General features: G+C 42.4%; 1 protein-coding gene across 8 annotated transcripts in view; it reads right to left on the bottom strand.

Moving 5' to 3' along the window:
- Positions 1-26500, bottom strand: part of AUTS2 (activator of transcription and developmental regulator AUTS2) — a 735180-nt gene that overhangs the window by 213446 nt on the left and 495234 nt on the right. For all 8 annotated transcript variants that reach the window (XM_065694320.1, XM_065694323.1, XM_065694322.1 and 5 more), the window contains one exon: positions 14096-14125. In XM_065694320.1, coding sequence (XP_065550392.1) covers positions 14096-14125 — 30 coding nt within the window. The remainder of the gene's footprint in view (positions 1-14095; positions 14126-26500) is intronic.

Genomic DNA, 26500 nt, shown 5'->3' with positions numbered 1-26500 from the left:
ATATAGAAGTTTAGCAGTGTGGGCAGGTGAAATTATACTAGGCAAGAGAAATCATTTCCATGTGAATCGAAGCGTTTCCTCTTGTCCACTTCCAGCTCTAGATGGCTATTCTCCCTGCTTCCCATGGCTTTGTGTTTTTAACAGAAAAGCTTCAGTTTAAAAAGGATGTTACATTGGGGGTGCTTGGGTTTGGTGTTAAAACATCCTTAACACACTACTAAAGTGTGACTTGGTTCTTCCTCATCTGATGAATTTTATATGTATTTTTCTATGCTTTTTTCTTCTATGTATTTACGTGGTATGGCAAATACTGTGGTAGACAGGTTATATACTGGAAAGGTCTGGCTAAAGCTGAGTGAGTTTACATACAGAAAATGTTCTTATGAATAAGAATGAACTTCCAGAAGAACGTGCCACTTCCCCGTGAAAAAGAGCAAAGAGCATTTCCAACTTCAGACCTTCATTTCCATTAGAAAAAGATATAAAACCTAGCTAGGCCTCCCTCAGCCTGCTTTGCATGGAGACAAGAACATGCTCTGCTTTTTCTACCTGTCCCAGAAGCCCAAAGCATCACCTCTTCTGCTTTTCTAGAGTGATGAAATTCACCCCAGAACACAGCCCAAACAACACACCATCATAAACCCTACATCTAGAAAGGAAACCAGTCCATATAACATCCATGTGCAAAGAAATACATACAGAAGTACTGCTGTACATACATCCCCTACAGCACTGTGGTCCAGTCTGAGCTACTGTGAAGCACAGGTCCCTCTTGAAACGGATGTGGCCCCATACCTTAAACCAGCTGAGTGGTCCTTCTTGTCCAACTCTTTTCCTAAGCTTTTGTTGCCATTTCTAAGAGATATTCGAGCATTTTCCCTAGGTAGGTAGAGTTGTTCCTATTTCCCATTGATTTTTGAAATCAGGGTGCTTGTTGTCATTTAGCACTTTAGAAGAAGTGGACACTAATTTATGGTAAATTACAATAAAATTTATACTGAATTACATAGGGCATCTGCATTAGTAGCCAATGAGTTCATTCTGATTAATGTTATCACAGGAAGGAGCAGGGAGTTTGTAATGATTTGCTAAAGCAGCCAACTGAAAGCTCTTCAGTCAGGTTTCCCATTAACAAAAACAAGCATTAAATTACTTAAAGACAACCATTAATTTAAATAAGTATTATGTAACCATACACATAAATCATGCACAGAAAAGAAGTCACACCATCTAAACCCCCAGAAATGCACTGGGGGAAAGTGGTCACCCCTCATTTTCACCCAGAAATCACATCCTGGACCAATACGTGACCTAGAATCACAGGTCCAGGCATCCCTCACACCAGGTGAAATTGAAATCCATAGTGTTGTTTCACATGGAGGAAATCCTAAATGGCACTAATCTCACTGAGATCTGTCAGATTCATGGGCAGGACAAGGAATTAAGTTATTAGGAAGAAATTCTTCACCATGAGGGTGGTGAGGCATGGCAAAGGTTGCCCAGACGGGATGATTTATTTCATTTCTTGTTTTAATTTCCCCTCTAATTCACACAATCTCATTTATTTATATCGAAAGATTTGGGAGACAAGGATGGTTTCTCCTCTGTGCTATGAATAGCTCAGTAAGAATCCAATGTGGAAAAGGTTTCTGAGGGCTGCTGTACAGAAACAACAATGCAAAAATAATAAAACGCCATGTGGATTTCAGGCTTTAGTTGCACAAAGTCTTCAGTCGTGAACCTTCTGTTTATACTGAAACAGAGCCCCAGACATAGACCATATAATGACTAAGTTCAGAGCTGCTGTTATTCTTGGACCAGGAAAGAGAAACAGAAGCACGGTAGCGATTGCACAGAAGTCGTGATGGAGCCTCGCTTTCACTGCATTTGTGATGACATATGACAAGGATGAACATCGATCTTCCAGCATGTTTGTATTTTCCTGGGAGTACAAGATAATATGGATTTCTCCCATATTGAGAACAGCCTTGACTCAACATCCTTGCAATGCCCTCTAAAACTGATCTTATTCAGCCTGCAGCCTGTCTGCTTTATCATGGTGCACTGACACCATCCATCAAAGTGACCCTGGTAACAGAACAAAGAGAAGTGCCTCCATGCAGGCAGTGGTGGCAATACTTCCTACCTCTTCAGCTCCTTGAAGTGGAGGGACTATAAGTGTTTCACAGAAAAATAGCCAAGCCTCTCAGTTCCTGTGAACAGGTAAACTCAAAAGCAGGATGGCCTTGACAGGGCACAAATCTGAGATGATCTAATACCCCCTTTCTCCATGACAGATGCCCTTGGTGGCTGCAGCCACAGGGTATTTTGTACCAGAGATCATTACAAAGATGAGGAGGGCCACACACTCACATGCTGCTGTACTGAGGGCATGGAAATGTCTAAGACAGAGAAACTGAAGTGATTTACTGAGACTGTAAATGACTTGTGCATGCCAGCAACAGAGCAGGGCACCTGCAGGAAGACACGAATGCATGAACTGAGGAGGCTGCCTGGTTTCAGTGCCCTCCTCCCCACTGCACTCACTAGAGGGATGTGGGGATCCCCACTCATGGCTCCCCCTGTCTGGTCCCAAATCCTATTTCTCTGCTCTGAAGTATCAGAAATGTCTCCTGTCCTCCCCATAGTCATTAAGATTTCACAGATTAAAACAAGATAAAGTATAAATTCATTAACAACAAGAATCACCCCAAAGTGCTGGTGGCACATCAAAATGCTGATAGAAACAGAGTTTTCCAAATGAGGTTACTCATAACAATTTGGCACGTACTATCCAAAATTAACTTCTCTCTCCTCCTGCCCAGTCTCTGGCTGAGAATTTGTCCTCAATGGGCAAAACTCAGAGCCAGTAAAGCAGCCATCTATCAACCCCCTAAAGCGAACAGCACCACCAAAGTGTTGCCAGAAGTTAACAGTTTGGAAGTGCTGCATGTCTTACCCTTCCTAGAACAGCCCCTTTATCTGAGGCTATTACAGAATATCACCCATGCTGCAGTTTGTCTAGGATCTGCTAAATGTTCCTCTATAAATTCATCACGCAGTGCCCATTCACAGCCATGCATTAACTGCTCGCTTTTCTCCAAGAGTAAGGAATTTGATATGACACATAAGTCACCATAAACTCTACAGGATGAAGCAAGTTATTGCATCTTACAGCACAACTGGTTTCTACAAATGATACCCTGGAAAACAACATTATCGCTCAGTGATTTGGTTCAATCTGATTGCTACAGTTAATGTAATAATGTAACTCAATTAGGATGCTTTTGTTATGAATGAACAACCTTGTTTAATACTGTCTGACTGTCCAGAGCCAGCTTAAATGTGATGCTGAGATGGGCTGTGAAGCCCAGAACTTCAGTGGTGCATTTTAAGAGGAGACACTGGCATGAATTAGAAAGCCCAGGCAATTTTCAAAGGCACAAAGGTCATTTTGGTACTTTTACTACATGAAAATTCCAAAGCTGGCAGCTTTGTAATGCCTGGAAATGAATCCAGACTTTCAACACAGTGCAGAGAAAGGCTTGCAAGAGTCAACACACACAATTTGACTCATTTTCAAAGCAAAGCACGTCAGTTCACCTTAGGCCATGGGCAGTAGCTCATGGTGTGGATACATTCAGAGCCTGGGAGAACCCGGCCAGTTAAAAGTGAAGCGTGTTTTGACCTTTTCCCATTTTCATGAGCATTATCCTTCAGAGGTGCTTACAACACGCATGTGGAGTTTCCCATCATACAACAGCCAAGGTAAGGTGCTCTGTTGCTGTTATGCATTTAGAACATACTCAATCTGCTCTTCTTTGACTCTCAGAACATCTCTATGTGAAGTAGATAACCCAAGGTCTCGCAAGCTTGATGGTGTGTCCCTCCAGCAAACAAACCAGGGGCGACATAGAAAGGTAAAGGCAGACTTCCAGAGAAGACAACGTCTTCTCTGCAGGCAGCGTGAGGGAAGAGGGAGGAAGAGGTTATGCAAAACCTGCAGTGCATTAAGAGAAAGATGAAAGTCCAGAAAGGTCCTTACGCTGCTGGTACCTGCGGACCCAATCCTAACTCAAGCCACGTGTTATTCCCTTCACTTCCACCCCGGTTTGGGGAATTTCTGGAATCTAAGATACACGGTAGCTGTATTTTACCACTTCCAAGTCCACAATACCCTTATTAGTGCTGAGCCAGATGGAGAGAAATATGCAGCAACCCAAAGCGGTTCTTGCTGGAATCTTTCTCAATTCATTGGTGCATGCATTTAATTTCCTGTCTCCTTGTTCTCAGCCTGTCCTTGGATATGTTTGTGAGAAACCTGAGATGGTTACATATGTTGTGGCCTCCAAGACTCTTAAAAACATGAAATAATTACCATAACTTTGCTGTATTTTTTTTTCTTCTTCTCTTTCTGCATTAACCTCCACAGAAATGTCTCACCTTCTCAGTTCTCAAGCCTAAGACTTGTTTTATTCAAGGAAATGTGAGAACAGACATTCAGGAATGGGGAGCATACCTCAGAGATGATTATAAAATGTGATTTGCTATGAAAAACAGATGTTATTCCATAGCACAAAGCGTACATGAATATTGTACTTGCACAACATACAGTAACACGCGTTCTTTAAAGAAACGCTTTTTATAATCTAGAAAGTTTGGACATGGCCAAACTCCAAGATCCACAGACTGAATTTCTGCCTGTCTCTATACATACATATCATACATGCATGCTCTTTAATACCTACTCCCAAATACACATATAAAGCATATATCTAATCAACCAATAGCTATACATAGATGTATTGATCAGGAGAAATGTGCCAGCATGTTTCAGTACGCAGATTTCCTTCCAGGGCATCTAATCTTATTTTCGTGTGGAAGATACGCAGACACTTGTGCAAATTAAAAGACATACCTTGAAGACTTCTTAAGCAAGTAGCTCATTTCAAACTTTAAGTTTCAAACTTTAAGTTTGAAATTCACAGCACCCAGGATAACTTTTCCAACGGCTGTGTGTGTGCACAGGCACTTCTTCACTGACGTGAAAGAACAATTCTGTTACACTTGAGATCAGTGTGATCTTACTTCCTTCTGCATCAGTGGCACTCTAAAAATCCTGCCTGGCATCCCCACATATTCTAGCATCCCTCATGGAACTACTTTGATAAAAGTTTTGTTACTTACGAAAAAAAAAAGAAAGATGTGACAATAAAATGTGAACAAGCAAAACCCTTGTCATTTGGAACGTCTGGCTGTGATCTAAGCTGCTGGGAAGGCTTTAGGAATTTGCATGTTATCCTTAGAGATGTCTGAAACCATCTCTTCTGTTTCTTACAGAGCACTGAGCACATCATCAACTTTAATCTTTAATCTCTTCTTTCTCCCTCTTCCCCTATAGAGAATCAAATCCCACAATCTATACACAGATAAAACTCTTGGGCCTAGTAAAGTTGGGCTCCAAGTTTTGCAATAAGGACAGGAAGATTTACTGCCAGGAATGCGTTATACCAAACCAAAATCTGAAGTTGTCTGTACGTATCGTGTCCCAAACCCCTGCCCTAGATGAGACAACAGAAAAAGCAGAGTGCAGCTTGGGTGGCATGATCTGACATGGAGTGATGTGCATTCAGGGATACTTTGAACCCAGGCATCTTCTACTAAGAAGCATATGAGCTGGTAAGTGCTAAGCCCTCACACTTTTCTCACCTCACCATGAACAGAAATGCAATTAAACACTTGCAAAAATAAACCAAAAAGCTGAACAAACCCAAGGTTTTTCATTCTTCCTCCATCTGCTAATTCACACAAAATAAAGAGTGAGGAGAGAAGAGAGCAACTTCTAGGATTTCAAACACACCAACACCTACTTACCTCACAGAAATCCTCTATATAATTATGTACCTCTGCCTGAAAGTGTTAGAGGTGTTAGTGCTGCTGCGGGGAGGAGAGCTTGTGGGCAGCTCCATCCACACGGTATTGCAGATACTTAGAAAACCACTAGGAGGCTGCAAGGAAATCATCTTGGGGTACAGATTATGCTTTTTCAAGGAGCATTTAAAACCATGACTATAGTCAATTTAATCTCTCCTCTAGTTTTGCCTTAATACACATTTCCCTGTATAGCTATACCTCTAACTTTGGATGTCTATATATATAGACAGACACGTTGCAAATACTGTACATCTACATAAATAGGTAAGTGCCATAAAAAGAATACACATCCTTTCCATAATATTGTCATATTTTCATAATGAAATAGCATATATTATTTTCATAGCACACACATGTAGACATAAAAATAATATACATGTGTACTGTAGCTGATATTCTAAGATCCTATATGAGAACAGTAATTGCTTATACAAAAATAATAAATTTAAATAATGAATATGTATATGTATTCATTAAATTTAAATTATAAATAACGAATGCACTGCTACAGTTGTGTATCTGAATCTGCCTACTGCGTATAGGCATAAAGCATAAAATAGAATGCAATGGGAACATACAAGTATGACACCAGCATTTGGTGTATTTGCATATTACATATTGGTTATTATGCATCGTGGTACCTGCCTGTTACACACTCACACATTTAATAGTCACGTATCATTCCACCACCCTGGGTATTTTTCCTGTTAATTTTCATGCAATGATTTTATTCTTATCCACATCAGTCTGAAAATGATTCAGACCCGATGGCTGAGCAGCTGTATTTTAGGATAGCGATGTGACAGTGTTGGGCCTTCGGAAGCTCAGCATCCCCTAGGAGGAGCAGTGGGGGCCTCTGTGCCCACCTCCCTGCTTTTCAATTCATGATTGTTTACTCAACTGCCAGAAGATGGTCGAAAGCCCTGGGGAGAGCAAAACCTGTTTGGGCCATTGACATTGAGTATCCTTGGTGCAGGAAGTCAGGACCTTCAAGGTATCCATCATTACGCCTGCCTGAAGGCAGGCTGGAGCCAAGGAACTTGCCTGAGAAGCTAGTAAAATTTTAATGCACTCTGTAGTGTGGTCATGTCATACTCAGTTATGGCAAATAATCCCAGATGCCTGCAGAGGTAAAATGGAGCTGTAATGTGCTTGCCTCCTAACCCGAGCTGACAGCAATGATGTACGACTACCATTAGCGGAAAATATCACTTCAACTAACCCATGATCCAGCTCCGCTAAGGGTCACATTATCCATGAGGAACAAATTACACTCCCAAAGTAAATACAAATTTTCTACATGAAATGGGTACAAAAAAAAGGGAAGGGGAGCTGGGTGGAAAGGGGGAGAGGGCAGGGGGAGCAAGGACTGATACGTTACCTATGACAACATGCTGCCGAGTGACAGAGATGATAAAGGACAGGACAAATCACAGGCTGGAGGCTCCGTGGCACAGCCAGCCTGGAGAGCAAGTACCCATGGCTGTAAGGAACGTGTTCGCTCCCCTTAGTGGCAAAGGCATCATCTTTTACAAGGAACATGCTTGGCTCCAATTTTATTACCACTCTAGCTGTAGGGATGCTCTGTGTGGCACATCAAATGAATAAAAAGGATCCTTATCTTTCCTCCTAATGGGCCCTAAACAGTAAGAAATACTTCATGATTGCCTGAGCGTTGCTAGCATATAAAGTCTGGGTGATCTTTCACCCTCAGGGCAAGTTTAAGGTACTGCATTTTCCAGAGTTAAAAAGACAACACCTGTACAAATACGCAGTATAAATCGCACTGATGGGAAACATCCTGGAGCTGCAGAAAGAGTTCCAGGAGTAATAGTGAGAAACTATTTCTCTAATCCCATCCCTAGCCAAAATAAATATATGCCAAACAGTAAGATATCAGTATCTCATGACCTTAAGTAATTGCTTACAATCAGGTTCTCAGCCACCGTTTCCCCACAGAGCCTTGTTTGCTAAACATGTTGGTATCCACCATCTAAGGAGCTTTTTCATGAATTCAGCTCCCTCTTATTGTCATATATAATCCTTTTCCCCTTCCGGGAGCACAATGTGCTGCTGCCCAGGGCGTGAGGGCTCAATGGGCCTGACAAGTACTCAGGCTTTTCTACCAGGGAGGTCCAGTGCAGGGAGAGATGGCTCCAACCACGAACCCCTCCTGAAGCTCCCACATAAAAGTCCATGCCTATATTGCAGTCAATCCCCTCTTCCTGAACCTCAGGACGTCACAGCCCCATAGAAGCTCAATTCCAGTGGTTTTCCCTTCCATTCCCTAGCTGGGAGTGCCAGGGAACATCTCACGCAACCCTAAGGCTACACACTACTTTCTCAAGCACTCTTATTAGAGTGGAGTTGATACATCTTATACTTTGAAGTTTTCCTTTAGAAATCACCCCAGTCTTCATAAACCTGCACCTAGAGTTGAAGAGTGTAGAGAACAGGATGAGAAAATAAATGCTGCTACTGTGCTCAATAAATGCCGAGAGTTCCCTCTGTGACCAACATCTTTCAGACCAGGGAAATTGTAATTTATTAGTTATACTCCAGCAATGCACAAACACTGAACTGAAACCCTGGTTGAGTTTTTCGATAGTAAGAAGAACACAAATATTCCTGTATGGCCACAGTGGTGGCCCTTTAGAAGTTGAACTGGCTCCGACGTATCTACATGCAACAGCCCTGGCACCATCCAGGTGGACATTTCTCTTCCAAGTGCTACCCAGACTCTTCCCTCCTCTCATGCTTCCCAGGAGTGAGGGAAAAAATACCCCCAGCAGAGCTTTGTTTCCATGCATCCTACTAAAAAATTCCCAGACTAATGCAACTGCCCCCATGAGAGTGAATTGCACCTGCCTGAAGTTCATGACCAAGCAACTGCATTTATTTAGCGACACTGAAATGCACGGTTTTAAGTAGGCTCATCCCAAACTCTGCTTATAATAAATATACCAGAGCAGTTATAATTACCTAAAGCGGTTGATTTTCTAAAGATGGGCTAAAAATTGTGGGTTTTTTCTAACACAGCCAGGAGCACATTGGAAAGCAAACTATACACAACTGCACAGCAATACACAAACACTTGTACATGTGGATATCTAACTACCAAACACTGAAATAGAGTCTATGCACCAAACTGGGCATCAGACATCTGCCAAAGCACTACTCCAAAATCTCTCTCCACAGGCCATACACACAACAGTTGTCCAAAAGCACTTCAAAACCACACATAGGATACAGGCATGAACGCTTTTGTGTGCTTACAGATATATACAACCCCCCCACATTTCCTTGATCTGAGCATACCAGAATGATCTATGATATTTTCTATGCCATAATCTTTGGTTTATAGCTGGTTTATATGCAATCAAATGTATCAGCATTATCATTAAAAACATTCTGATGGAAGAAACACCATTCCCCAGCTCTCATGGGGCTTTCAAAGCACATTATTTTTCTTTCCTAAGAGCAAAATAACCAAGTCTCACAAGGAACACGCTCACACCAGCACAGGCTTCTTAAGTGAAGCACAACATCCACCCATAATAACCCCCTCCAAGCTGGGGTGGGATTTGTTATTCTGCCACTGGTTTAACTGGTCTCTTTCCCCCTCTGTTGCATCGTACACAACATCCCAGAGCAAAGCCCTTTTTCGGTAGAACACTGGGCAGTGCTGGGGCTGCAGCTGTAATAAGCCAAACACTGCTGGCTCCTGGAAGAACATGTTTGAATGGGATTCAAGAGCCTCATCAAGAGAGAACTGCTTGGGTACTACTAAAATATACACAGAATTAAGTCATCAATTGCAGTAATCTTCTAAGTTGTGCATGCTATCAAAGTTGGATAAGATTCAAGTGAGAAGCAGGCTTCTCCTCTTGAATCAGATGTAAGTAACCCTGTGCACATTGCAAAGCAGGCCCCCTTGATCAGTGAAATATTTTCGTAAGATGTGAAAGATCACTAAAGTGCCTCAGATGGAGCTTTAATTCTAAAACCTGCCTAATTAAAGAGCGGTGAGAAGAAATGGGAGGGATGGTGAATATAACAGGACCTTACTCCTTACCTCGTCTTTAGCACTTGACATCCATATCAAAGCTGCTTGTACAGCTTTTCAAAACAGGGCTTCCTTTTGGTTCCCGTATGTTTTAATATTGTATTAATTACCACAGGTATCTTTTTAAAGCCTGTATGTAGCTATCGAGATAATACAGTTGCACTTAAGTTTGGCAGCTGTGCAATAGCTTGCCCTAATTTTAGATTATGAGCTCTGGAGACCTGCTCGCTGTAAGACTGACAGACTTTTTAATGGAGAAAATCCGAGCTCCCCTGGGATGCAGACTTCTTTCTGATTCAGTAAGAAATCCCAGTGGCATTTGCTGAAAGGATCCCAGGATGGAAAATGACATCTCTCTAAGAATTAGCGCTTCACGTTCTGATGCAAGTCTCCCAAATCTATCCTCCCTCCACAGACACACTTGTAACCTCTTCAGGTTTTTTAGCAACAGGAGAGTGAAATGCCTACTTTGGGCGCTCCAGTCCGGAGCTGTGTGCCGAATTGGAATGAAGAGGCATGAATCTATATAAATAGACAAATTATCCACCCAAAACATGTCATTTTAAATTGAGATGCTGACACAGCCTTAGCTACAGTACTGCTAAGCAGGGGCTGCTTCATTTTTCAATTAAATATCCTTGTTTCTTCTTCCAGAGAAACCTCTGGAGAAATGTCTCATTTGAGGGCAGACACAGACAGAAAGTGACTCTGTCTGTCGGCTCCCAATTAAAGGCGAGGGAAGATGGATTGGAGGCACAGCCATCACCTAATAGAGATCAGATATCAACAATGATTTACGCAGCCAGACAGATACATATTCAAGTGTGGAAAAAGAAGTCATACTTACAGCCTAGGAGACATTACTTTTCCTACTCTGTCACCACTCACTATTCATCTGCTCCTCAGCTTCCCACGTCCCGCTCCTTCCTGTGTTCTCCTGCTTCACTGTGGCCCATCTAGACATGCTTGAACCAACCTGTCTTTCAGCCACCGCGACCTGTCACACACCTTTCATCATACTGATCTGCTGGTTTTTATTCAAAAGCACTAGTCTATCTTTCTGGATTCCAGGTCTTACTTATTCTAGTAGAAGCATGTGCCTGTCTTGCATTAGTTTTACCTCTCATGGATCTCTTATTTCCCAGGCACACTGAAGGACCAGTGTGGGCTTGCCCTCAAAAATACTAAATGCAGTAAAACTGATTCCATTTTCTGCACAGCAAGTGCAGAATTCATCTGCAGGAATACACCGCATTCTGTATACTTCAGGATATCAAACTCTGCGAGAGGTAATCCTAAGGAAAAGCAGACCTCCTCTTCCCAGAAACATTTTAGACAAAGATGTTTCTGGTGGGAGCAGAATAACTTCACAATCCTCAGAACACATTGACCTAGGACCGACCACGAGCAATTTGACAATCCACTGCTAGAACAGCTCCACGGTTGGAGGCTAATACCCTCATCATGATATAAGATGTGTGGGTCAAGGATCTTAAAACTTCTAATCCTGCTGAGCACCCTCAGCTCCTATGGTTATTAATGAAACCTGAGGATGCCAACCACTATTTATAAAAGCATCAATCTCTTGCCCAGAGGTCTGGCACCCTCACTTCTCTCAATACATTTTGCTTATAGGAATTTTTGGTACAAAAAAAAAAAGTTATTTTATTTAAAGCAGGAATTCAAAAATCTTCTGGGTCCTATTGAAAGAGATCTAAAAGATCCTGCCTGTCTGAAGAAAAGAAGTTTCTACTTGTCAGTTAAACAAAGGAATAACGCACAGCCTCCTTTATAGTGTGTACTTTACCTGTCATCCAACAGCCCATTATCATGTCACGGCAGAGTGCACTTTTCTACAGGTCACTTTGTTTAAAATGACATGGATAATGCACATGTCAGCGAGCTGACAGTCCCGACCGTCCTTCAGAGATAAAACCCGCAAGACGAGCGCCTGTTCTTATCTGGGGTACATGCCTTGGTCTATCATCTAAGTCAGGCAGAACATGATTTCTCCAGAGAGCACTTTTTTCATTTCCTGATTTTAAGAAAATCAAATAAGCACCATTTGTCTTCATCTGAATATGCCTGACCTGCTCAAATGATGATGTCTCGCATTTTATAACAGGCTACATATGCTGAATTCAAATTAACAGCAGAACAAGGCCTTTAGATCTTTGCCTAGGCTGCCAGAGCAGCCTGAATAAATACACCAGGGTTAGCTGTCGTCTTTTAGAACTGGGCCTGAGCTCTGAAATTCAAAGCTGGCTCTGGCTCTGGGATTTGAAAACCACTAAATTATTGGGGATATTTGGATCTGCACTTAATCTCATTTCATTAGTGGGGAAGACAAAATATAGATCACAGAGATGAAATACACATCTGGATTTTAAATCCGGCCTGCACAAGTACTGGGATATTCTGTGTGAGGTACAACCTTGAGTCTCCCCTGCTTTGTGTTGTGGAAACTATCCTGAGCCAGCACACCACTACCACCCCCAAAAGCTGCCTCTCTGCCTTTTCATACAGCTATGAGAGAAAAATACTGTGAAATGAGCAGAGGTTTAGCTCTGTAAATGCAGCGGTGGCAGGAAATTACACTTCTAGTTCGGGGTGCCATAAACATGGGAGCTGAATTTCAGTTTATCATCTTCCACTGCATAAGGAACATCCTGAAAATGAATAATCGCTTCACAGGATGGAATGTAATGGTAATACATTAAAAATTCATCTCTAAAAGTGCAGGTTAATATTCTGTGCAAAAACCCAACAAAACCTCCCCTTTCTGTTGTCACACTGATTAACTCCAGTGATTAGTTTCCTTATGAAAGGGAAATCACTGCAGTTCAAAGTAAATAGTGGTTCTTTAACACAGTTAGGAAATTATTAAGAAACATGGGGGAAAAAATCTCTACTTGGGAAATCACTAAAACAAGCTGAAGGGTAGAGCTTTGGTAGTTATGTACAGAACGGGTTGAAAATCTCCTCTGCTCCCTGCTACACAAATCCTATAGAAAACTGATTAATGAATGGTGATTTCTATATTTATTGTTTCCTTGTGGATTTTACAACATATTTGTTCTTTTCTGTTGTACAAACTGCATATCAATTTGGTCATTTCTATTCTTCTTGGTTTGACCTGGACTGAGCTCACAGAACCAGCCATGAAACTCTAAGCAATTCCATGTTGTTACACGAATGACATTATCCAACATTATTTTATCCTCCCCCAACTTCCATCCCCCAATTTATCGAGTGAAAGAGGAGGCAAAAGTGTTTACATTATCAAAACATCCCTTAAAGCTCAATGTACACCTGAAAATCACAAAACCCAACCTGCAAATAAAGAAATTAGACCAGTTTTTATGCAAGTATTATTTCGTTTTTGCCAGAGAAGGAAGGTAGATGTTAGTCTGTTCACAACATTAAATAAGACATTGAAATGTGCATCAGTATGAATATTACTTCCACATTACCATTAGTCTTCTGAACAATAAGCAGCATTACAGATCAGTGCCTGACATTTTCAGTGTGACATTCTTCCCTTTTTCCACTTAGGAACCCAAAGTTATTGAGAGAGTTATCAGCAAGTTGTATCACTTGACTCAATGTACAGCTTCCAAATGTTGTTTCTAAAAAGACAGATCTGTATATATATCAACCATAACACTTCAATTTGAGTTTGGAGACCCTTGCCTGCAGAGAAGCAAAACAGGCGATAACAGTGGTCAAGTAACTGTTAAAGAGTGCAAATGTGAGGGTTACAAACATATTTGGTTGCTGTTAGAACTTCCCAAGGGAAAATGTTGCCACAGAAAGGGTTGGTAGTGAGATTGGTGTTCATAAACAACCCACACAAACCGGGGCATCAATATGCTTGAGGATGAATTGTGGAGCCTCCAAAATATTAATGAGAATTCTCTTTCCTTGGAAGTCTATTCCAAAATTAAATTAAAGGAAACAAAGTATTTTCATTGTAGAGAGATGCTTTAGATCAATCCCAAAAGAAACTTGGAATAAATAACAGAATAAGAGGAATAAGTGAATGCAGCAAATCCAACAAATTATTTTTGCTCCCATAGCGATTTCTTTTCTTACCTTTTCTTCTTGATCACTGTCGCTGTCACACTGCAACACAAAAAGAAACAAAGACACAGGTAAGAGAAACTTGTTACAGCAAAGAAGTGAGAGATTTCTATGAAGAAGATGGCTGAAACACCCAAACCCTATGGCATCAAACCTGGTTCCTTTGGGAAAAAGCTCAATTACCGTAAAGGAGGAAATTTCCACCCCCCCACTATTGTTGAGATGATACATTTGTATGTTTGAAATATGAACAAAATGGACTGAACACCACAAAAGGCATCTGCAGTGCCCTCTGTTAGCTCCATTCACTTGCACAGGAACTGATGGTGCACGAGCACATTAGACTCCAAAACTGGATCAGAGAAGAAAAGCAGTATTAAAGGGCTGTTTTGTTCTCTTCTGACAGACAGCATTTCTCACACTACCTGCCAATACATCGCCTTCAAAGGCTCTGTAGATAGGAGGGTATGGAACCAGGTTTGTCTGTCCCATAAGAGAAGCATTTGCAAGGCTCCCATTTATTTTCCGGGACTACTTGGAGGATTCAGCCTTTACTGCTGCTGAACCAAACAATTCAGAAGTCCCAGAGGACACCAGAACATGACACATTAATTGATTCATTGAAGTTCTCTGTAATTCAAGCCCAGGTATCACAGTAAACACTTATAATCCTATAAAATGCTGAACAGTAACACTAGTGGGTCTTGATATTCATCAAGTGCCATTGCTCCATTTTTTAATAACTTTTACTGTTGTAGAAATACATCAGGACTAGATGAATCGAGTGTCAGTACAGATAAGCATCAGGAAACCACATTAACATTCGCTACAAGTGTAAAAGCTGTAGGACTGTAAGGACCATGCAACTCACTGCTCGTCTCAGACACAGATTTGATTCATCCCACCTAATTCTGGGTGACTATGGAGAGGTCACACTTGGCTACCTCCACAGCAGAAGAATGAGGAAAACACCTCCTTCTGTATGGTTATTTTTTAACTACAGTCTTACACTCTAGAGAACGGGGCTGTGAGGCTCATTCAAGGGTGAACCAACACCTCTGCAGATCTAATGGCAGATGGTTCGAAGGACAGTGTAAGATCACTAAAGAGGAGAATCAGGCTTCCCTAAAGCAAGGACCAGCTGATCATGTTGCTGCAGCAGCCAGTAAAGCCCTTCCTGCATTTGTACCCTATTTAATGCATCTGTGAGTATTTTCACAAGACAACCAAACTGCTTTGAAACCACTTTGTGAATTCCAAGGGTTAACTCTACAGCGGGATGTGGATACCCACAACCAAATGCACCCACAAGTGTGTGTATTTGATTTGCACAATCAAGTCCCTGGTTTACTGGTTTTTGATTCATTTTCATCAGTAGAGGCCTTCCCCACACCGGTGAGCTACATACAAACAAATTAAAGAACTATTTCTAGGTACTTTACAAATAGCTTTACGTGAAGCAATGATTAGATAAGATTGCAATCTGCTTTCAGATAATTTCAAACAGAAATGGAAGTGAAATTTACTTCATAACTGAAATGACTTATATAGCATGAGTTGCACCTAAGTACTCTGGCAACAAACAATTGAGAGGGAATATGAAGATATGAAACTGTTTAAGCTTGAATTTTGAAACCCTCACACAACGCTTAAGTTAATGAAGAGAGTGTGCTTAACTGACAACAGGAAAATTGCACATTTCTAGAACAGTATGCCATTTATATAAAGCACTCATACCCTCACCCTGTCAATATAGCGCATTCTGACTTCAGCATGACTACAAGCGTGAGATTCTGCTACGAGGGTAAGCATAGGTAAGTATGCTTGCAAAAAAAGGCCCTACCTGTACAAAACAGCAAACACACACATGGGAATCACAGCATGTCACAAAGAATTCCCATTTATTATCTCTATTTTACAATTGTTGGGAAAAAATCAGGTTTTGGCCTAACAGCACTTGAATCCACTGCTTGCTTAGAGCCAGGAGGACCCAGCGGTTCTGAATCTCAAAGGAGAAAGAATGCCGGTTAGAAGTGGATATATAAGCAGCCAAGGATGATTCCCTTCTAGCAGCAGGGTTCAGTGGGTTTTAACATGCCATCATCACTCCTGCTGCTGGGGCACACGTGAAGATCTCCTTCCCCCACCATTTTTTGTCTGGTTTAAGGAATCTCTCCTCTGCTGTGGATTAAGTTTTCCCTGACTCATAAGCTTGGAAAGAGCTCAGGGTTTTGTGTTTTCTACAGTATGGAGGTACTTGGGGAGAAGAGTATTTGCCAGCAGTGACATCTGAATTTGCCAGCGAAACAGTTCCCCGCATCCAAGTGAATCTGCAGAGAAAATGCACAGAGCGCTGGCGGGGGGAAACTCGTTCCATCAAAGTGTTAAGCTGCTGCTCTCCGACAGTCCAGTTCTAATTTCAAGGTCCGCTTAATTCCACATCAAATAATTACTGCTATACCCAGAAGCACCTTGTCTCCAGAGTTAAGCATATGGCGAAGGACTGAGACCTACTGGTGTCCATTATGGAAGCAGCACGGATGCCAAGCCGATTAAAAATGCTCAGACTCCCCTCACAACATGCCCAGTGACTGACAGCTCCGTGATCTGGCCAGTCACTGTGCCTGCCAAAAAAGCCTCTGCTGCGCGGAGGCCCACATGGCACTCAGAGAAAACACTTCCATTCCCGGTATTAAATTCCCATACTGACCCGAGGACTTTGCTGTGAGCTCAGCAGGAGCACACCATCCAATTTACAGCTCCAGCCTCCAGAGCCCTCAGTGCCAGCCTCTGGCAGAGACGAATGATGGTCAAACCCCTCCAGTTCATAAATTATGCAAAAGCAATAAATGCACTCAGCAAACAGCTCCCAACGTTTGCCCAGCCTGCTTCCAGCTACACTGTGTGAAATGCCAGCGGTGCTGCACACACAAGGCATCTATTTCACTCACAAAGAGGTTTTGTTGGTGGGGTGCGAGGGAAGGGACCCACTGTCCAGCAGCTCTGTCCCGTTCCAAGAGCAGGGTTTTATGGGCAAGCTGTAGGAAAGGGAAGGAGGGATGGGAGAAAAGGGCTTTATGCACTGCACTGGGGTTATAGCCACATGTAGTATGCATATGTGTGTGTCTGCGTGTGGGCACACACATTGCATGTGCATGCATATCCACCTTAAGCTAAATTTTCCCTAAGGATTAATATATGTGAATTTCCTCGGGTCTATGGAAAAAACAACCAGACAACTGATGCGCAGGGATACCTCCAAAAAGACTTGCAGAAGAAGGAAGAGGTTTGCTTCTAAGGCTGGAAACTGAACTGGAGCAACTGGATGCTCTTCCCGTGCCTGAGACTGCTGTGTAGGGACTCCAGGCACTGTGCTTGCACACACATTCCTCAGTGGCCCTTACTCTGATGTGCTCATTTACATTTCTGGATGCATTTTCTTCCCAGAAGTGCTAAGCACAAGGTGTTTCCATCCTCTGCATGCCTACTGCTAACCACTGCTGCAGAACAGGTTTTGGAAACCAAAGCTGACAACCGTGAAGTTGATTATTCAGAATTACTGGTCAATTTGGAGACTCGAGCCTGCACTGCTTGCTCGGCTCCTCTCACATTTCTCTACCTCCCAGGGCCATAGAGAAAAGTAAAATGATTTAAGTGCTTTGTGGTTCTCACAGCACCAGACTGTTTTGGAACTGAAGTAATGCAAATGCTTTCAACTGGCCTTCTGCTCTGGGCTGAGTTTCAGTGGTTTGTGCCTATTGCAAAAAGATAATTTTTCAGTGCTCTCCCATGCCTGGCTTCGGGAATCCACAGCTCTGTGCACGCGCCGCATCCAAATATTCTGCAAATCACTGGGAATCCAAACTATCATTCAGAGATAGCATGACCTGATTTTTGGATAGCTGCCACTGGCTTCACTGGAAGCTGTGAGTGATAACGTGACAAATCAGGACAAGGAGGCTGCAGACACATTTTACACCTGAACACACAGAGGCTTCTTTCCGCAAATCTCAGGCTCAAGGCACTTCTATCTCCACACTGAGCACAAGTCGTGACTGATTACAGTCACCCAGGGCCAGGCGTGAGCAGAGCCTGGAGCCAAACTTCCAAAAGCTGGCCTACATTATGGAAAACCCACCCACCCGGCCAGCCCTCAGCGTCATTTAGGCACTGAGATGAAAGCCAGATTAGCAAAACTGCTGAGCACCCACAGCTCCCACATACGGCCAAGTTTTCAAATGAGCATGGCACAAAATGCTGTGAGATCTTCTTTAAACCACAGCCTGACAGGTCCCTCGAGTACGGGCTCTTCAAAATGCCTGGTTTATGCTTTTGAAAGTCTTGCACTGGGCAGAATGGGCTCTGAGCAGTTTTCCCAGAGAACCGACAGCGCTACAAACCAAATCCAAAGCAAGGGATGTATAAAGCTTGCTCAAAACTAGCTCCACAGATAAAACATATGGAAACGTTAAGGTTGCTCCTAATTTCTATATAGTCAGAGGTATTAATGAGGACAGACAACTGCTCAAAGTGGCCACAGTTATCACTTAAACTGTTCAAACACCTTTAATAACCGACGTGTGCAGGCTAGCAGCCAGCACATCAGCTGACATGCACGTGCCTCCTTGTCCAGTATTTCTGCAGCTTCATGCTCAAGAAGTGCTGCTCAGAATCAGTAACCCATAAACTTGCACTTTCACAATGTGCCCTGCAGTCAAAATTCAAACAGTTACTCCTAAAATCAACCCCAGGTAAGGCAGGAACATACGAACTCATAAAGGTCTTTGTAGCGACAAAGTAGAAACCTCTTCTTATTGCCCCAGCTTAAACCTCTGAAATCACCGCTGTTGGTCTGGATTGCGATGCATTCCCTGCAACATGGAGTACACACACATACAGCTGCAGTGGGAAGTGGAAAAACAACTTTCCAATTCCCATTTGAGGTTTAATTGCTGCTGTGTTTTATAGAAGAAAAGGAAAACTGAAGACAGGGCTAAATATCGGCTGTACTTCCCAAATCCCCTGCTCCAGCTGAAGCAAGGGCAAGTTCAAATGCACAGCACATCATCTGCAGCACCTGCAGAACGAGCCTGATCCCAATGCCACATTTCAAAAATCAGACACCCTATGTGGTTACAGCTCTAATTTGAGCCCATTTTAATAGCTTGAGAGAGTCTGGTCCAAATCAAGCTGAGTAAAGGTCTGTGCCACCTCACAGGCTCATTCAGGCTGAAGCAACACTATGGATTTCTATGTACCTTGCTGATTGAACACATTCTTGTGCAAAAAGTGGCAATCATTGAATATATAATGTACAATGACATTGAGGAGGGCATTGTTCTCTATTCTGCTCAATGGACTTTGCTGGAACAGCTATTTCATATCTTGGATCCATTTATCATTGCCACCAAAGGAGCCAGTGCTGCTGAAACGCCAGCACTGAACAAAGTGATTCTACTCATCTGTCTGCTGAAAAGAAATCTGAAGAAAATGAGGAAAACCCAGACCTAAACCATGTTCACACTGACATTTACAATATTCTTGTCCATCTATCCACCAATGACAAACTGACAGCCCTGGAAAGGGCAAAGATGATATTTTAGCTATACAATTAGACCTTTGCTTCCAAGAAAAAGGAGAAAAAAACCCATCTCCTAGATGAAAGGAGACACAGACAGGGAATAAATGGGCAATTTTCTAATTGATGAAATGGAGACAGGCAGAGTCACAAAGAAACTAAGAGCAAGGATTTCACTTCTTTTCTTTCCCGTCTCTGCCTTTGCCTGCAAGTAGCATTCAGCATGGAGCTCCTTGCCGAGGAATCTTCTATCTAGCATCTCACAAATTGGTTAACATCACATTCTGCTTAGCAATTCTTTGCCACATCCACAGCGATTCACTGTAAGGAATGACTCTGAAACAGAGATGGTCTGAGAAGTTTAAGGTCTGCTTTCTCAAAAGCTGAAATTATGGATTATTCACACAAAAGTCCCATTTTACACAAATTACCTTAGCCTGGACAAAAGATTGCAACGTTGACCTTTAATCTGAATTCCATTTTATCCAAACTACTTCACTTCAGATGAAACTTATCAGTCTTGGACATTTAAAGTTATCTTGGTCCCTTACAGGAGAAATATTCAGAACTTAGAACCACTTTCAAGTATAATTCTAATTCCTCATTCCGAGGACTTTCATGATTGTTTTCTATAGCAAACCGACACAATCAGTGGCTCCTTCTACCTCCTACAACAACAAAACAATGGTTTGATAAGGAAGAACTACATTTTGAGTACTAATGTAAACACATTACAATCCATGATAAAGATGATCCACATTATATTTACATAGGAGGTGAATATAACCTTGGCAGCTGATGGGTAGTACACCTACTCCTGGTAGGCTACAGGGAGCTTGTTTATAAAGGGCGTTTTCACTCCAGGCAGTCAACCCCGAGTCCTATTTTGAGGTTTGATTCTGTTGTGTCAGTCCCCACATTGCCAGCGATTGACAAAGGGATGAGAAGCTGTGGCTGCCCTATCCCTGGCAGTGTTCAAGGCCAGGTTGGACACAGGGGCTTGGAGCAAGCTGCTCTAGTGGAAGGTGTCCCTGCCCATGGCAGGGGCTGGAACTGGATGAGCTTTAAGGTCCCTTACAACCCAAACCACTCTGTGATTCTATGACTGTCTACCACTTGGAGGGGAAGGCTTGTAGCTGGGTGTGGATGGGAGAGGCTGGGATGCAGGAGGACCTGCCCGAGGGCTGTCAGGGACAGAGCTGCAGCCCAAAGTCCTGGCCATCTGCCTGGAGCTTGGTTTCACCCATGAGAAACACACCATTGACAGCCTGAGACACCCCAGGCAGAGCCCCAGTGAAGGATGAAGTGAAACCAGCCCTGTAAGAAACACATTTTCCTTTTCTCCCTGGAAACTGAGCTGAGAGTGCCAAGTTATTGCAGTTCTTGGGAAAGTGCAACTTCTTTCCCTCCATTATCGCTCCCAATGGCTTCCTTATGGTGTCATTGCTCAATGATCCCACAAGTGCTTAAGGCCCAATCCAGCCATCCCCAAAGAACAGGACAATGGTCCCACTGATGTCAGCGGAAGATTAAATGGGCTCTCCAGATGTACCATTAGAAAGCTAACGATGCCACGAGTTTCTCAGCTCAGCATCTTCAGAAAGTGCCTGCTGCAAGTCAGGCATCCAAATTCCACTTGTCTAACCGGGCACCAAGCAGCTGTTGGCCACATACACAACCAGATCTTAATTTTAGGAAGCAATTCTCTTCTATAACAGGAAGATGAACTCCCTGCCTCAGTTCCTCAATCCTCTATATGGAAAAATGACTACATGCCTTTGCTTCTGGGATGCTGAATGTGCATTTGCTGCCTCCTTACCTGCCTTTCTGGTTGTAGACAATTTGCAGCACATGATGTTATTTTTAGCATCCTCTCAACGGATGAAAACAAGGTGCAGCGTGTATGTCACTTTTAGCATGAGTACTGTGTCAGGGTTCAAAACATAAGTAATAGCAAACAATAATAAGAAAGTGCATTTATACTGGTGGACTAAGTCAATAGCAAAGACTTAAACTAATCAGTGTTTAATGAAGTCAGTGCCTAATACTGCATTAGCCACTGTATCTGTGTACGAAAAGATTCCTGTTTTTCAGAACTCCTGTTCTGAAAAAGTCTTAGCTTGAGAGTTCAGTTCGGAATTTAAGTCTTCCTGGTACTTACAAGCTAATGAAATCAAAATATCCTGATGGACAAGAAGCAAAGCATGTTACGGGTTAAAATAATACAAGAATCTATTTTTTTCCACTGTGTTGTGATCCATAAAAATCACCCTGAGCCTTTCCTCTTTCTTCTCTGCCTGTGAAGCCAATTGCTTTGATTGCAGTGATATGAGCTTGCTGAAATGACTTGCCCTTGCTTGTGAAGCAAATGGAACATGCTAATAGAACTTATCGCATTACCGGATGCGAAAGTGCCATAGCTCATTACTTTAAGATAAAAGGATATCATTGCAGACGGGAAGCAGAATTGACTTTCTGAGGCCCGACTTGATGATGATTTAATCAACTGCTCTCTTTCACTTCTCATCTCTGCGCCTGTCGGTTTCACAGGTGCTGTTAAATGAGACACTCAGAAAGTGAGCGGAGGGAAAGAAATTGCTGTCATTACTTTTCAAGAAAGGAGGTATGCAAATTTTCGACAGAAAGATTGCGTTCATAATGGGCCTGGTAAAATACAAGGATCATGCTTGACAGGTGAGGGCAAGTCATTTGTACGTCCTTAAAGTGAAGCAACCATCCTCATTTAGAAATTGTGCTCGATAAGAGAAGCTACAAATGAAACCCAGGCAATGGCTGAGAAGCAGTAAGCAAACCTTTGAAGACTTTGCTATGGCAGATCTGCCTTCAGCAGGTGCCTGGCATGTCTTCACACATGCCTATTCCTAACTGCCAGATGGCCAAAGTTTGACCTCAGGATCTCACAGAGAATGCCGCTTAAATGGTTTTTTACTGTCAGCTTTGGATTCACAGTCTGGAGTCTGAGAGCTTCTTCCTTTCTTCATCACTGCCAGAAATAGAAATTACAGGACACAAAAACTGAGTGAGCGTCAAGTTAACTTTGAAAGCAGAATCAATAGGTTGGAGGCAACAACTTGTTTTCTTCTGCATGCAACTATTACACACCTAGAAAGTGCAGAGCTTACGGTTCATACAGCCAGGTGAGAAGTGAGAAGAATAATCCACAAAAAGGGTTGTGGCAGGAATTAAAGAGGTTGAAAAGACACTTTGCCAGGGCCCCGAAGGAACCTGGGGGCCTGTGTGATGGCAATGCAAGAAGAAAGGGCAAGGAGACAGTAACTGAATGTTCTATTGACCTGATGGAGAAGTTCTGATATTCCAAAATTAGAAGTTAAAAAGGCACAACAATTGAGATGATGAATTACGTACAGCCTAAAACCACTCTATACGTCTATGATGGCTATTGAGCTGCTTGGATCATTTTAAAATGGGGAAATGAGAACTAGCAAAGCTTTTATTGGTGTCAATCTGCTTTTCAATCAGAGATTGATAGTCAGCCACAGCAAACAGGTTCCCTGGGGACTCCACTGTATGCAATGGATACAGCAGTTTGTCATAAAAATGTTGACATTTGTCTCAGATAGCAGCACAGGACTTAAATAGAATTAATGTCATGAATATTTAGAATTAACTGAGAAACAGCCAGGAACTACTGACACAAAGGAAGCCTGATGCAGTAGAAAAGGATTTAAATAAGAACAGCCACTGTATTAATTCCACAAGCAGGTGCATTTTAAGAATGTAAAATACTCTTCCTCAAGATACACATTTGGCTCAAATGCTCCCATGCTTATGAAATGCAACTACCAGATCTCTCAGCTGACCTTTTCCCTCTGTGTCAGGTTCTTAACCCTCCATATCCACCTAACTGGTTGTGATCCAGTGGTGCTCTTTGGATCTGACTCACCTCTCACCAAAAATACTGCATTGTAGCTTGAAAAGCAACACCACGGAGGAAAGATAGCTTTGGGGCAGGGCTTGGGAGACACCCCTCCGTCACTGGCTATCACTGCCACTCCAGGCAAGTCATTTCGTCTCTTCTTCTGCCAACCCTCCACTTTTCATCTATTTGGGCTGTTAAAGGCTATGCTCCTTAGGATTTGGTTACTTTTCACTCTATGTGTTAATAAAGTGTGCAGGATAACAAGGCATTTTTCTCAGAGAATTCTGGTCTTAGTAAATAAAAGAAATAAAGTAGAAGAAGAAAGCATTAAGACTTGGATAAGGCCCTAGACACATCAGGCCTATTTTCAATAGAGATCTCAACCACCAGCTAAATGCCATGACCTATAGCAAATTCTACCATTTCAACTGAAAAAAACTTGTTTTAAATTACAGAAATATACACAGAGAAGCAGCAATAAAAGACTGATAACACTGCATGGCGGTTGTTCTCTTGTAGAGGCTGCAGAACTCGGAGCACAAAATGGCTACAGAAATGACGTGAAGAGGGATGCAACTGGTTTGTGAGATAAAATAGTTGTAGAAATAGGATCTGGAACCAAAATAAGGACTACGAAGTCACCTTTTCTTTCCCAAACAAGACCTGTTTAGCATTTGCGCTCTGTTTCTTTACATTAGGCTAAGCAATTTAAACTGAATTATATAAATAATAATAATAATTCCCCAAACAACCCCAAACAATTGATCCTTAGGGAGAAGACCTTAACAGCTGAGCTATAAACCTCTGAACACTGGATTTTAATGGATACTAAAAAACTCTTAACTAAGCCCTATAAATACAACCTGAAACAAAATGATTTGTGTCGCAAGCTGTTTGCAAACTCCCATAAATGTTCCCCATTGTCATAAGCCAGAAGAATAACTCAGACCGCTTTCTCAGCCTTGTAAAGCAGCTTCTGTGTTGTGGCTTCATTCCCTTTCCCAGCCTCTGGTTTATAATTCATCACTCGCACAGTTGTTATATATTATTATTATTATTATTTATTGCTGCCTTTATCATTTTCCTACAATTGATAAATTGGCTGTGCTAGACCTGAGGGAAAAGAAGGATTATTCTAAATCTAGAGCAAGTAAATAGGAATTGTAAAGACAATGGCACACTTTGGCCTCCCTGCCTCAAACTTCCTGTTTTGACACACATGATGCTGTAATTTGGAATCTGGAATCTCTTATTAGGAAATTAATTCATTACGCATTTTTCAGAATGCTGCAATTAGAATAATAATTTAAAACAGGAGTTGTACTTCTCTATTTAAGGGTAAGCATAATTGTATATCCCTGATTTATCAGCTGGACTCCACCATTTGTTATACCTGGAGTAGCGCTCACAGTGCTCAACTACCTGGTTCCACGCAGGAGCTTCCGTAAGAGCCAAACCTCTGTCTTAGGAGCAGTTCTTATGTATGAAGATTCACTGTGGAAAACCAGGCCCTCGGTTTACCACCAATGTGCTCCTGGCAGGGATATAAGTAAATGTTTGGGTTTTTTTCCCACTGCTGCATTAACCTATCACCAGACTAAGGTGATAAAAACACCTGTATCACAAGAGATATCAGACACTCCATGACTGTTATCAGCAGTGGCAAATTACCTGGCACAGCCACGGCATGGTATTGCTTTGAAAACCTGGCTTTTAGCACAGTGAAATTATCCTTGTCCAGGCAAGTCCTGGAAAATGCAGGAGTTTTGCCAATAACAAGTGTGTTCAGGCAGGGCTGTAGCTAACACAGCAGCGAGTGTTGCTAGGACAGCCCACGTGCTCCTTTCTCAGCTGCAATGGTACTGAGACCCCACGCTGTTCGAGATCACCTCTTTCAAAGGGGCATCCCTGTAAGGGTCAGGAGACATCCCGAATGTGCCCCCCAGCTGCAGCTGTGATCCAGCTCTGGGGCAACAAAACCACAAGGACATGGAGCTGTTGGAATGAGTCCAGAGAAGGCCACGGAGATGCTGCGAGGGCTGGAGCAGCTCTGCTCTGGAGCCAGGCTGAGAGAGCTGGGCTGGGGCAGCCTGGAGAAGAGAAGGCTCCTGAAGGGGAGACCTGAGAGCAGCTCCAGTGCCTAAACTGGATGAACTTTAAAGTCTGTTCCAACCCAAACCTATGCCAAAACACATGACTTCCAATTACATCTTTTGTCAAAGAAGGGACATACTGAAACAGAAGCGACATGTCTCACAAAACAAGTCTGGGAATATGGGGAGCCATGGGAGGCCTAGAAGAAACAGAAGCTTCATGTATGTGTCTGATCTTTGCGGTCACCACTACCCAAAGGCAAAAATCCACACTGGATTTTTGTCTGTATGATCCCAGCAAACCACCTGCATCTTGAACAGGGACCATAAAGGAATTTTATGCTGCTCAGCCTGTGCTATACAGCTTTGAGACAGATCAGGTAGAGCTCGAAAATTCACTGCTTCCTCCAGAGATGCTCTCTATGAATACAGAGCTCAGGAATTTCACAGGAGACTTTTCAGCAAGGTAGAAGCTCCCTTTATTTTATAGACAGTAGACACCAAATGACTGGAAGTTCAATTCTCATCTCCTTTGAAAATTTAGTAATAGGAAGGCTCTGAGATTTCAAATACACTCTCCACAAAAACCTCTGCAGGCTTTATCTTCAGTCTAAAAAGAAAGGGAATAACAAGATGCAATGGGTAAAATTCAGATGAAGTTGGGCTGCTGCATATTTTAAACATGGGGAATAATTTATTATTCACTTAAAAACAGGGCGAATCTCTAACTGGAAAACTGTACCGAAAACTTAAACTCTTGCCTAAATGCTGTGCCCTCGTTCAGTTAGAGTTACTGTACTCGGGGCAGTACAATTAATTAGCAGAGATGATATGGCCTGCGTTGT

The sequence above is a fragment of the Lathamus discolor genome, chromosome 14, assembly GCF_037157495.1.
Source record: "Lathamus discolor isolate bLatDis1 chromosome 14, bLatDis1.hap1, whole genome shotgun sequence".
Taxonomy (NCBI): domain Eukaryota; kingdom Metazoa; phylum Chordata; class Aves; order Psittaciformes; family Psittacidae; genus Lathamus; species Lathamus discolor.
The sequence above is the reverse complement of the archived record's forward strand: the minus strand, read 5'-3'. Positions and strand labels throughout refer to the sequence as shown.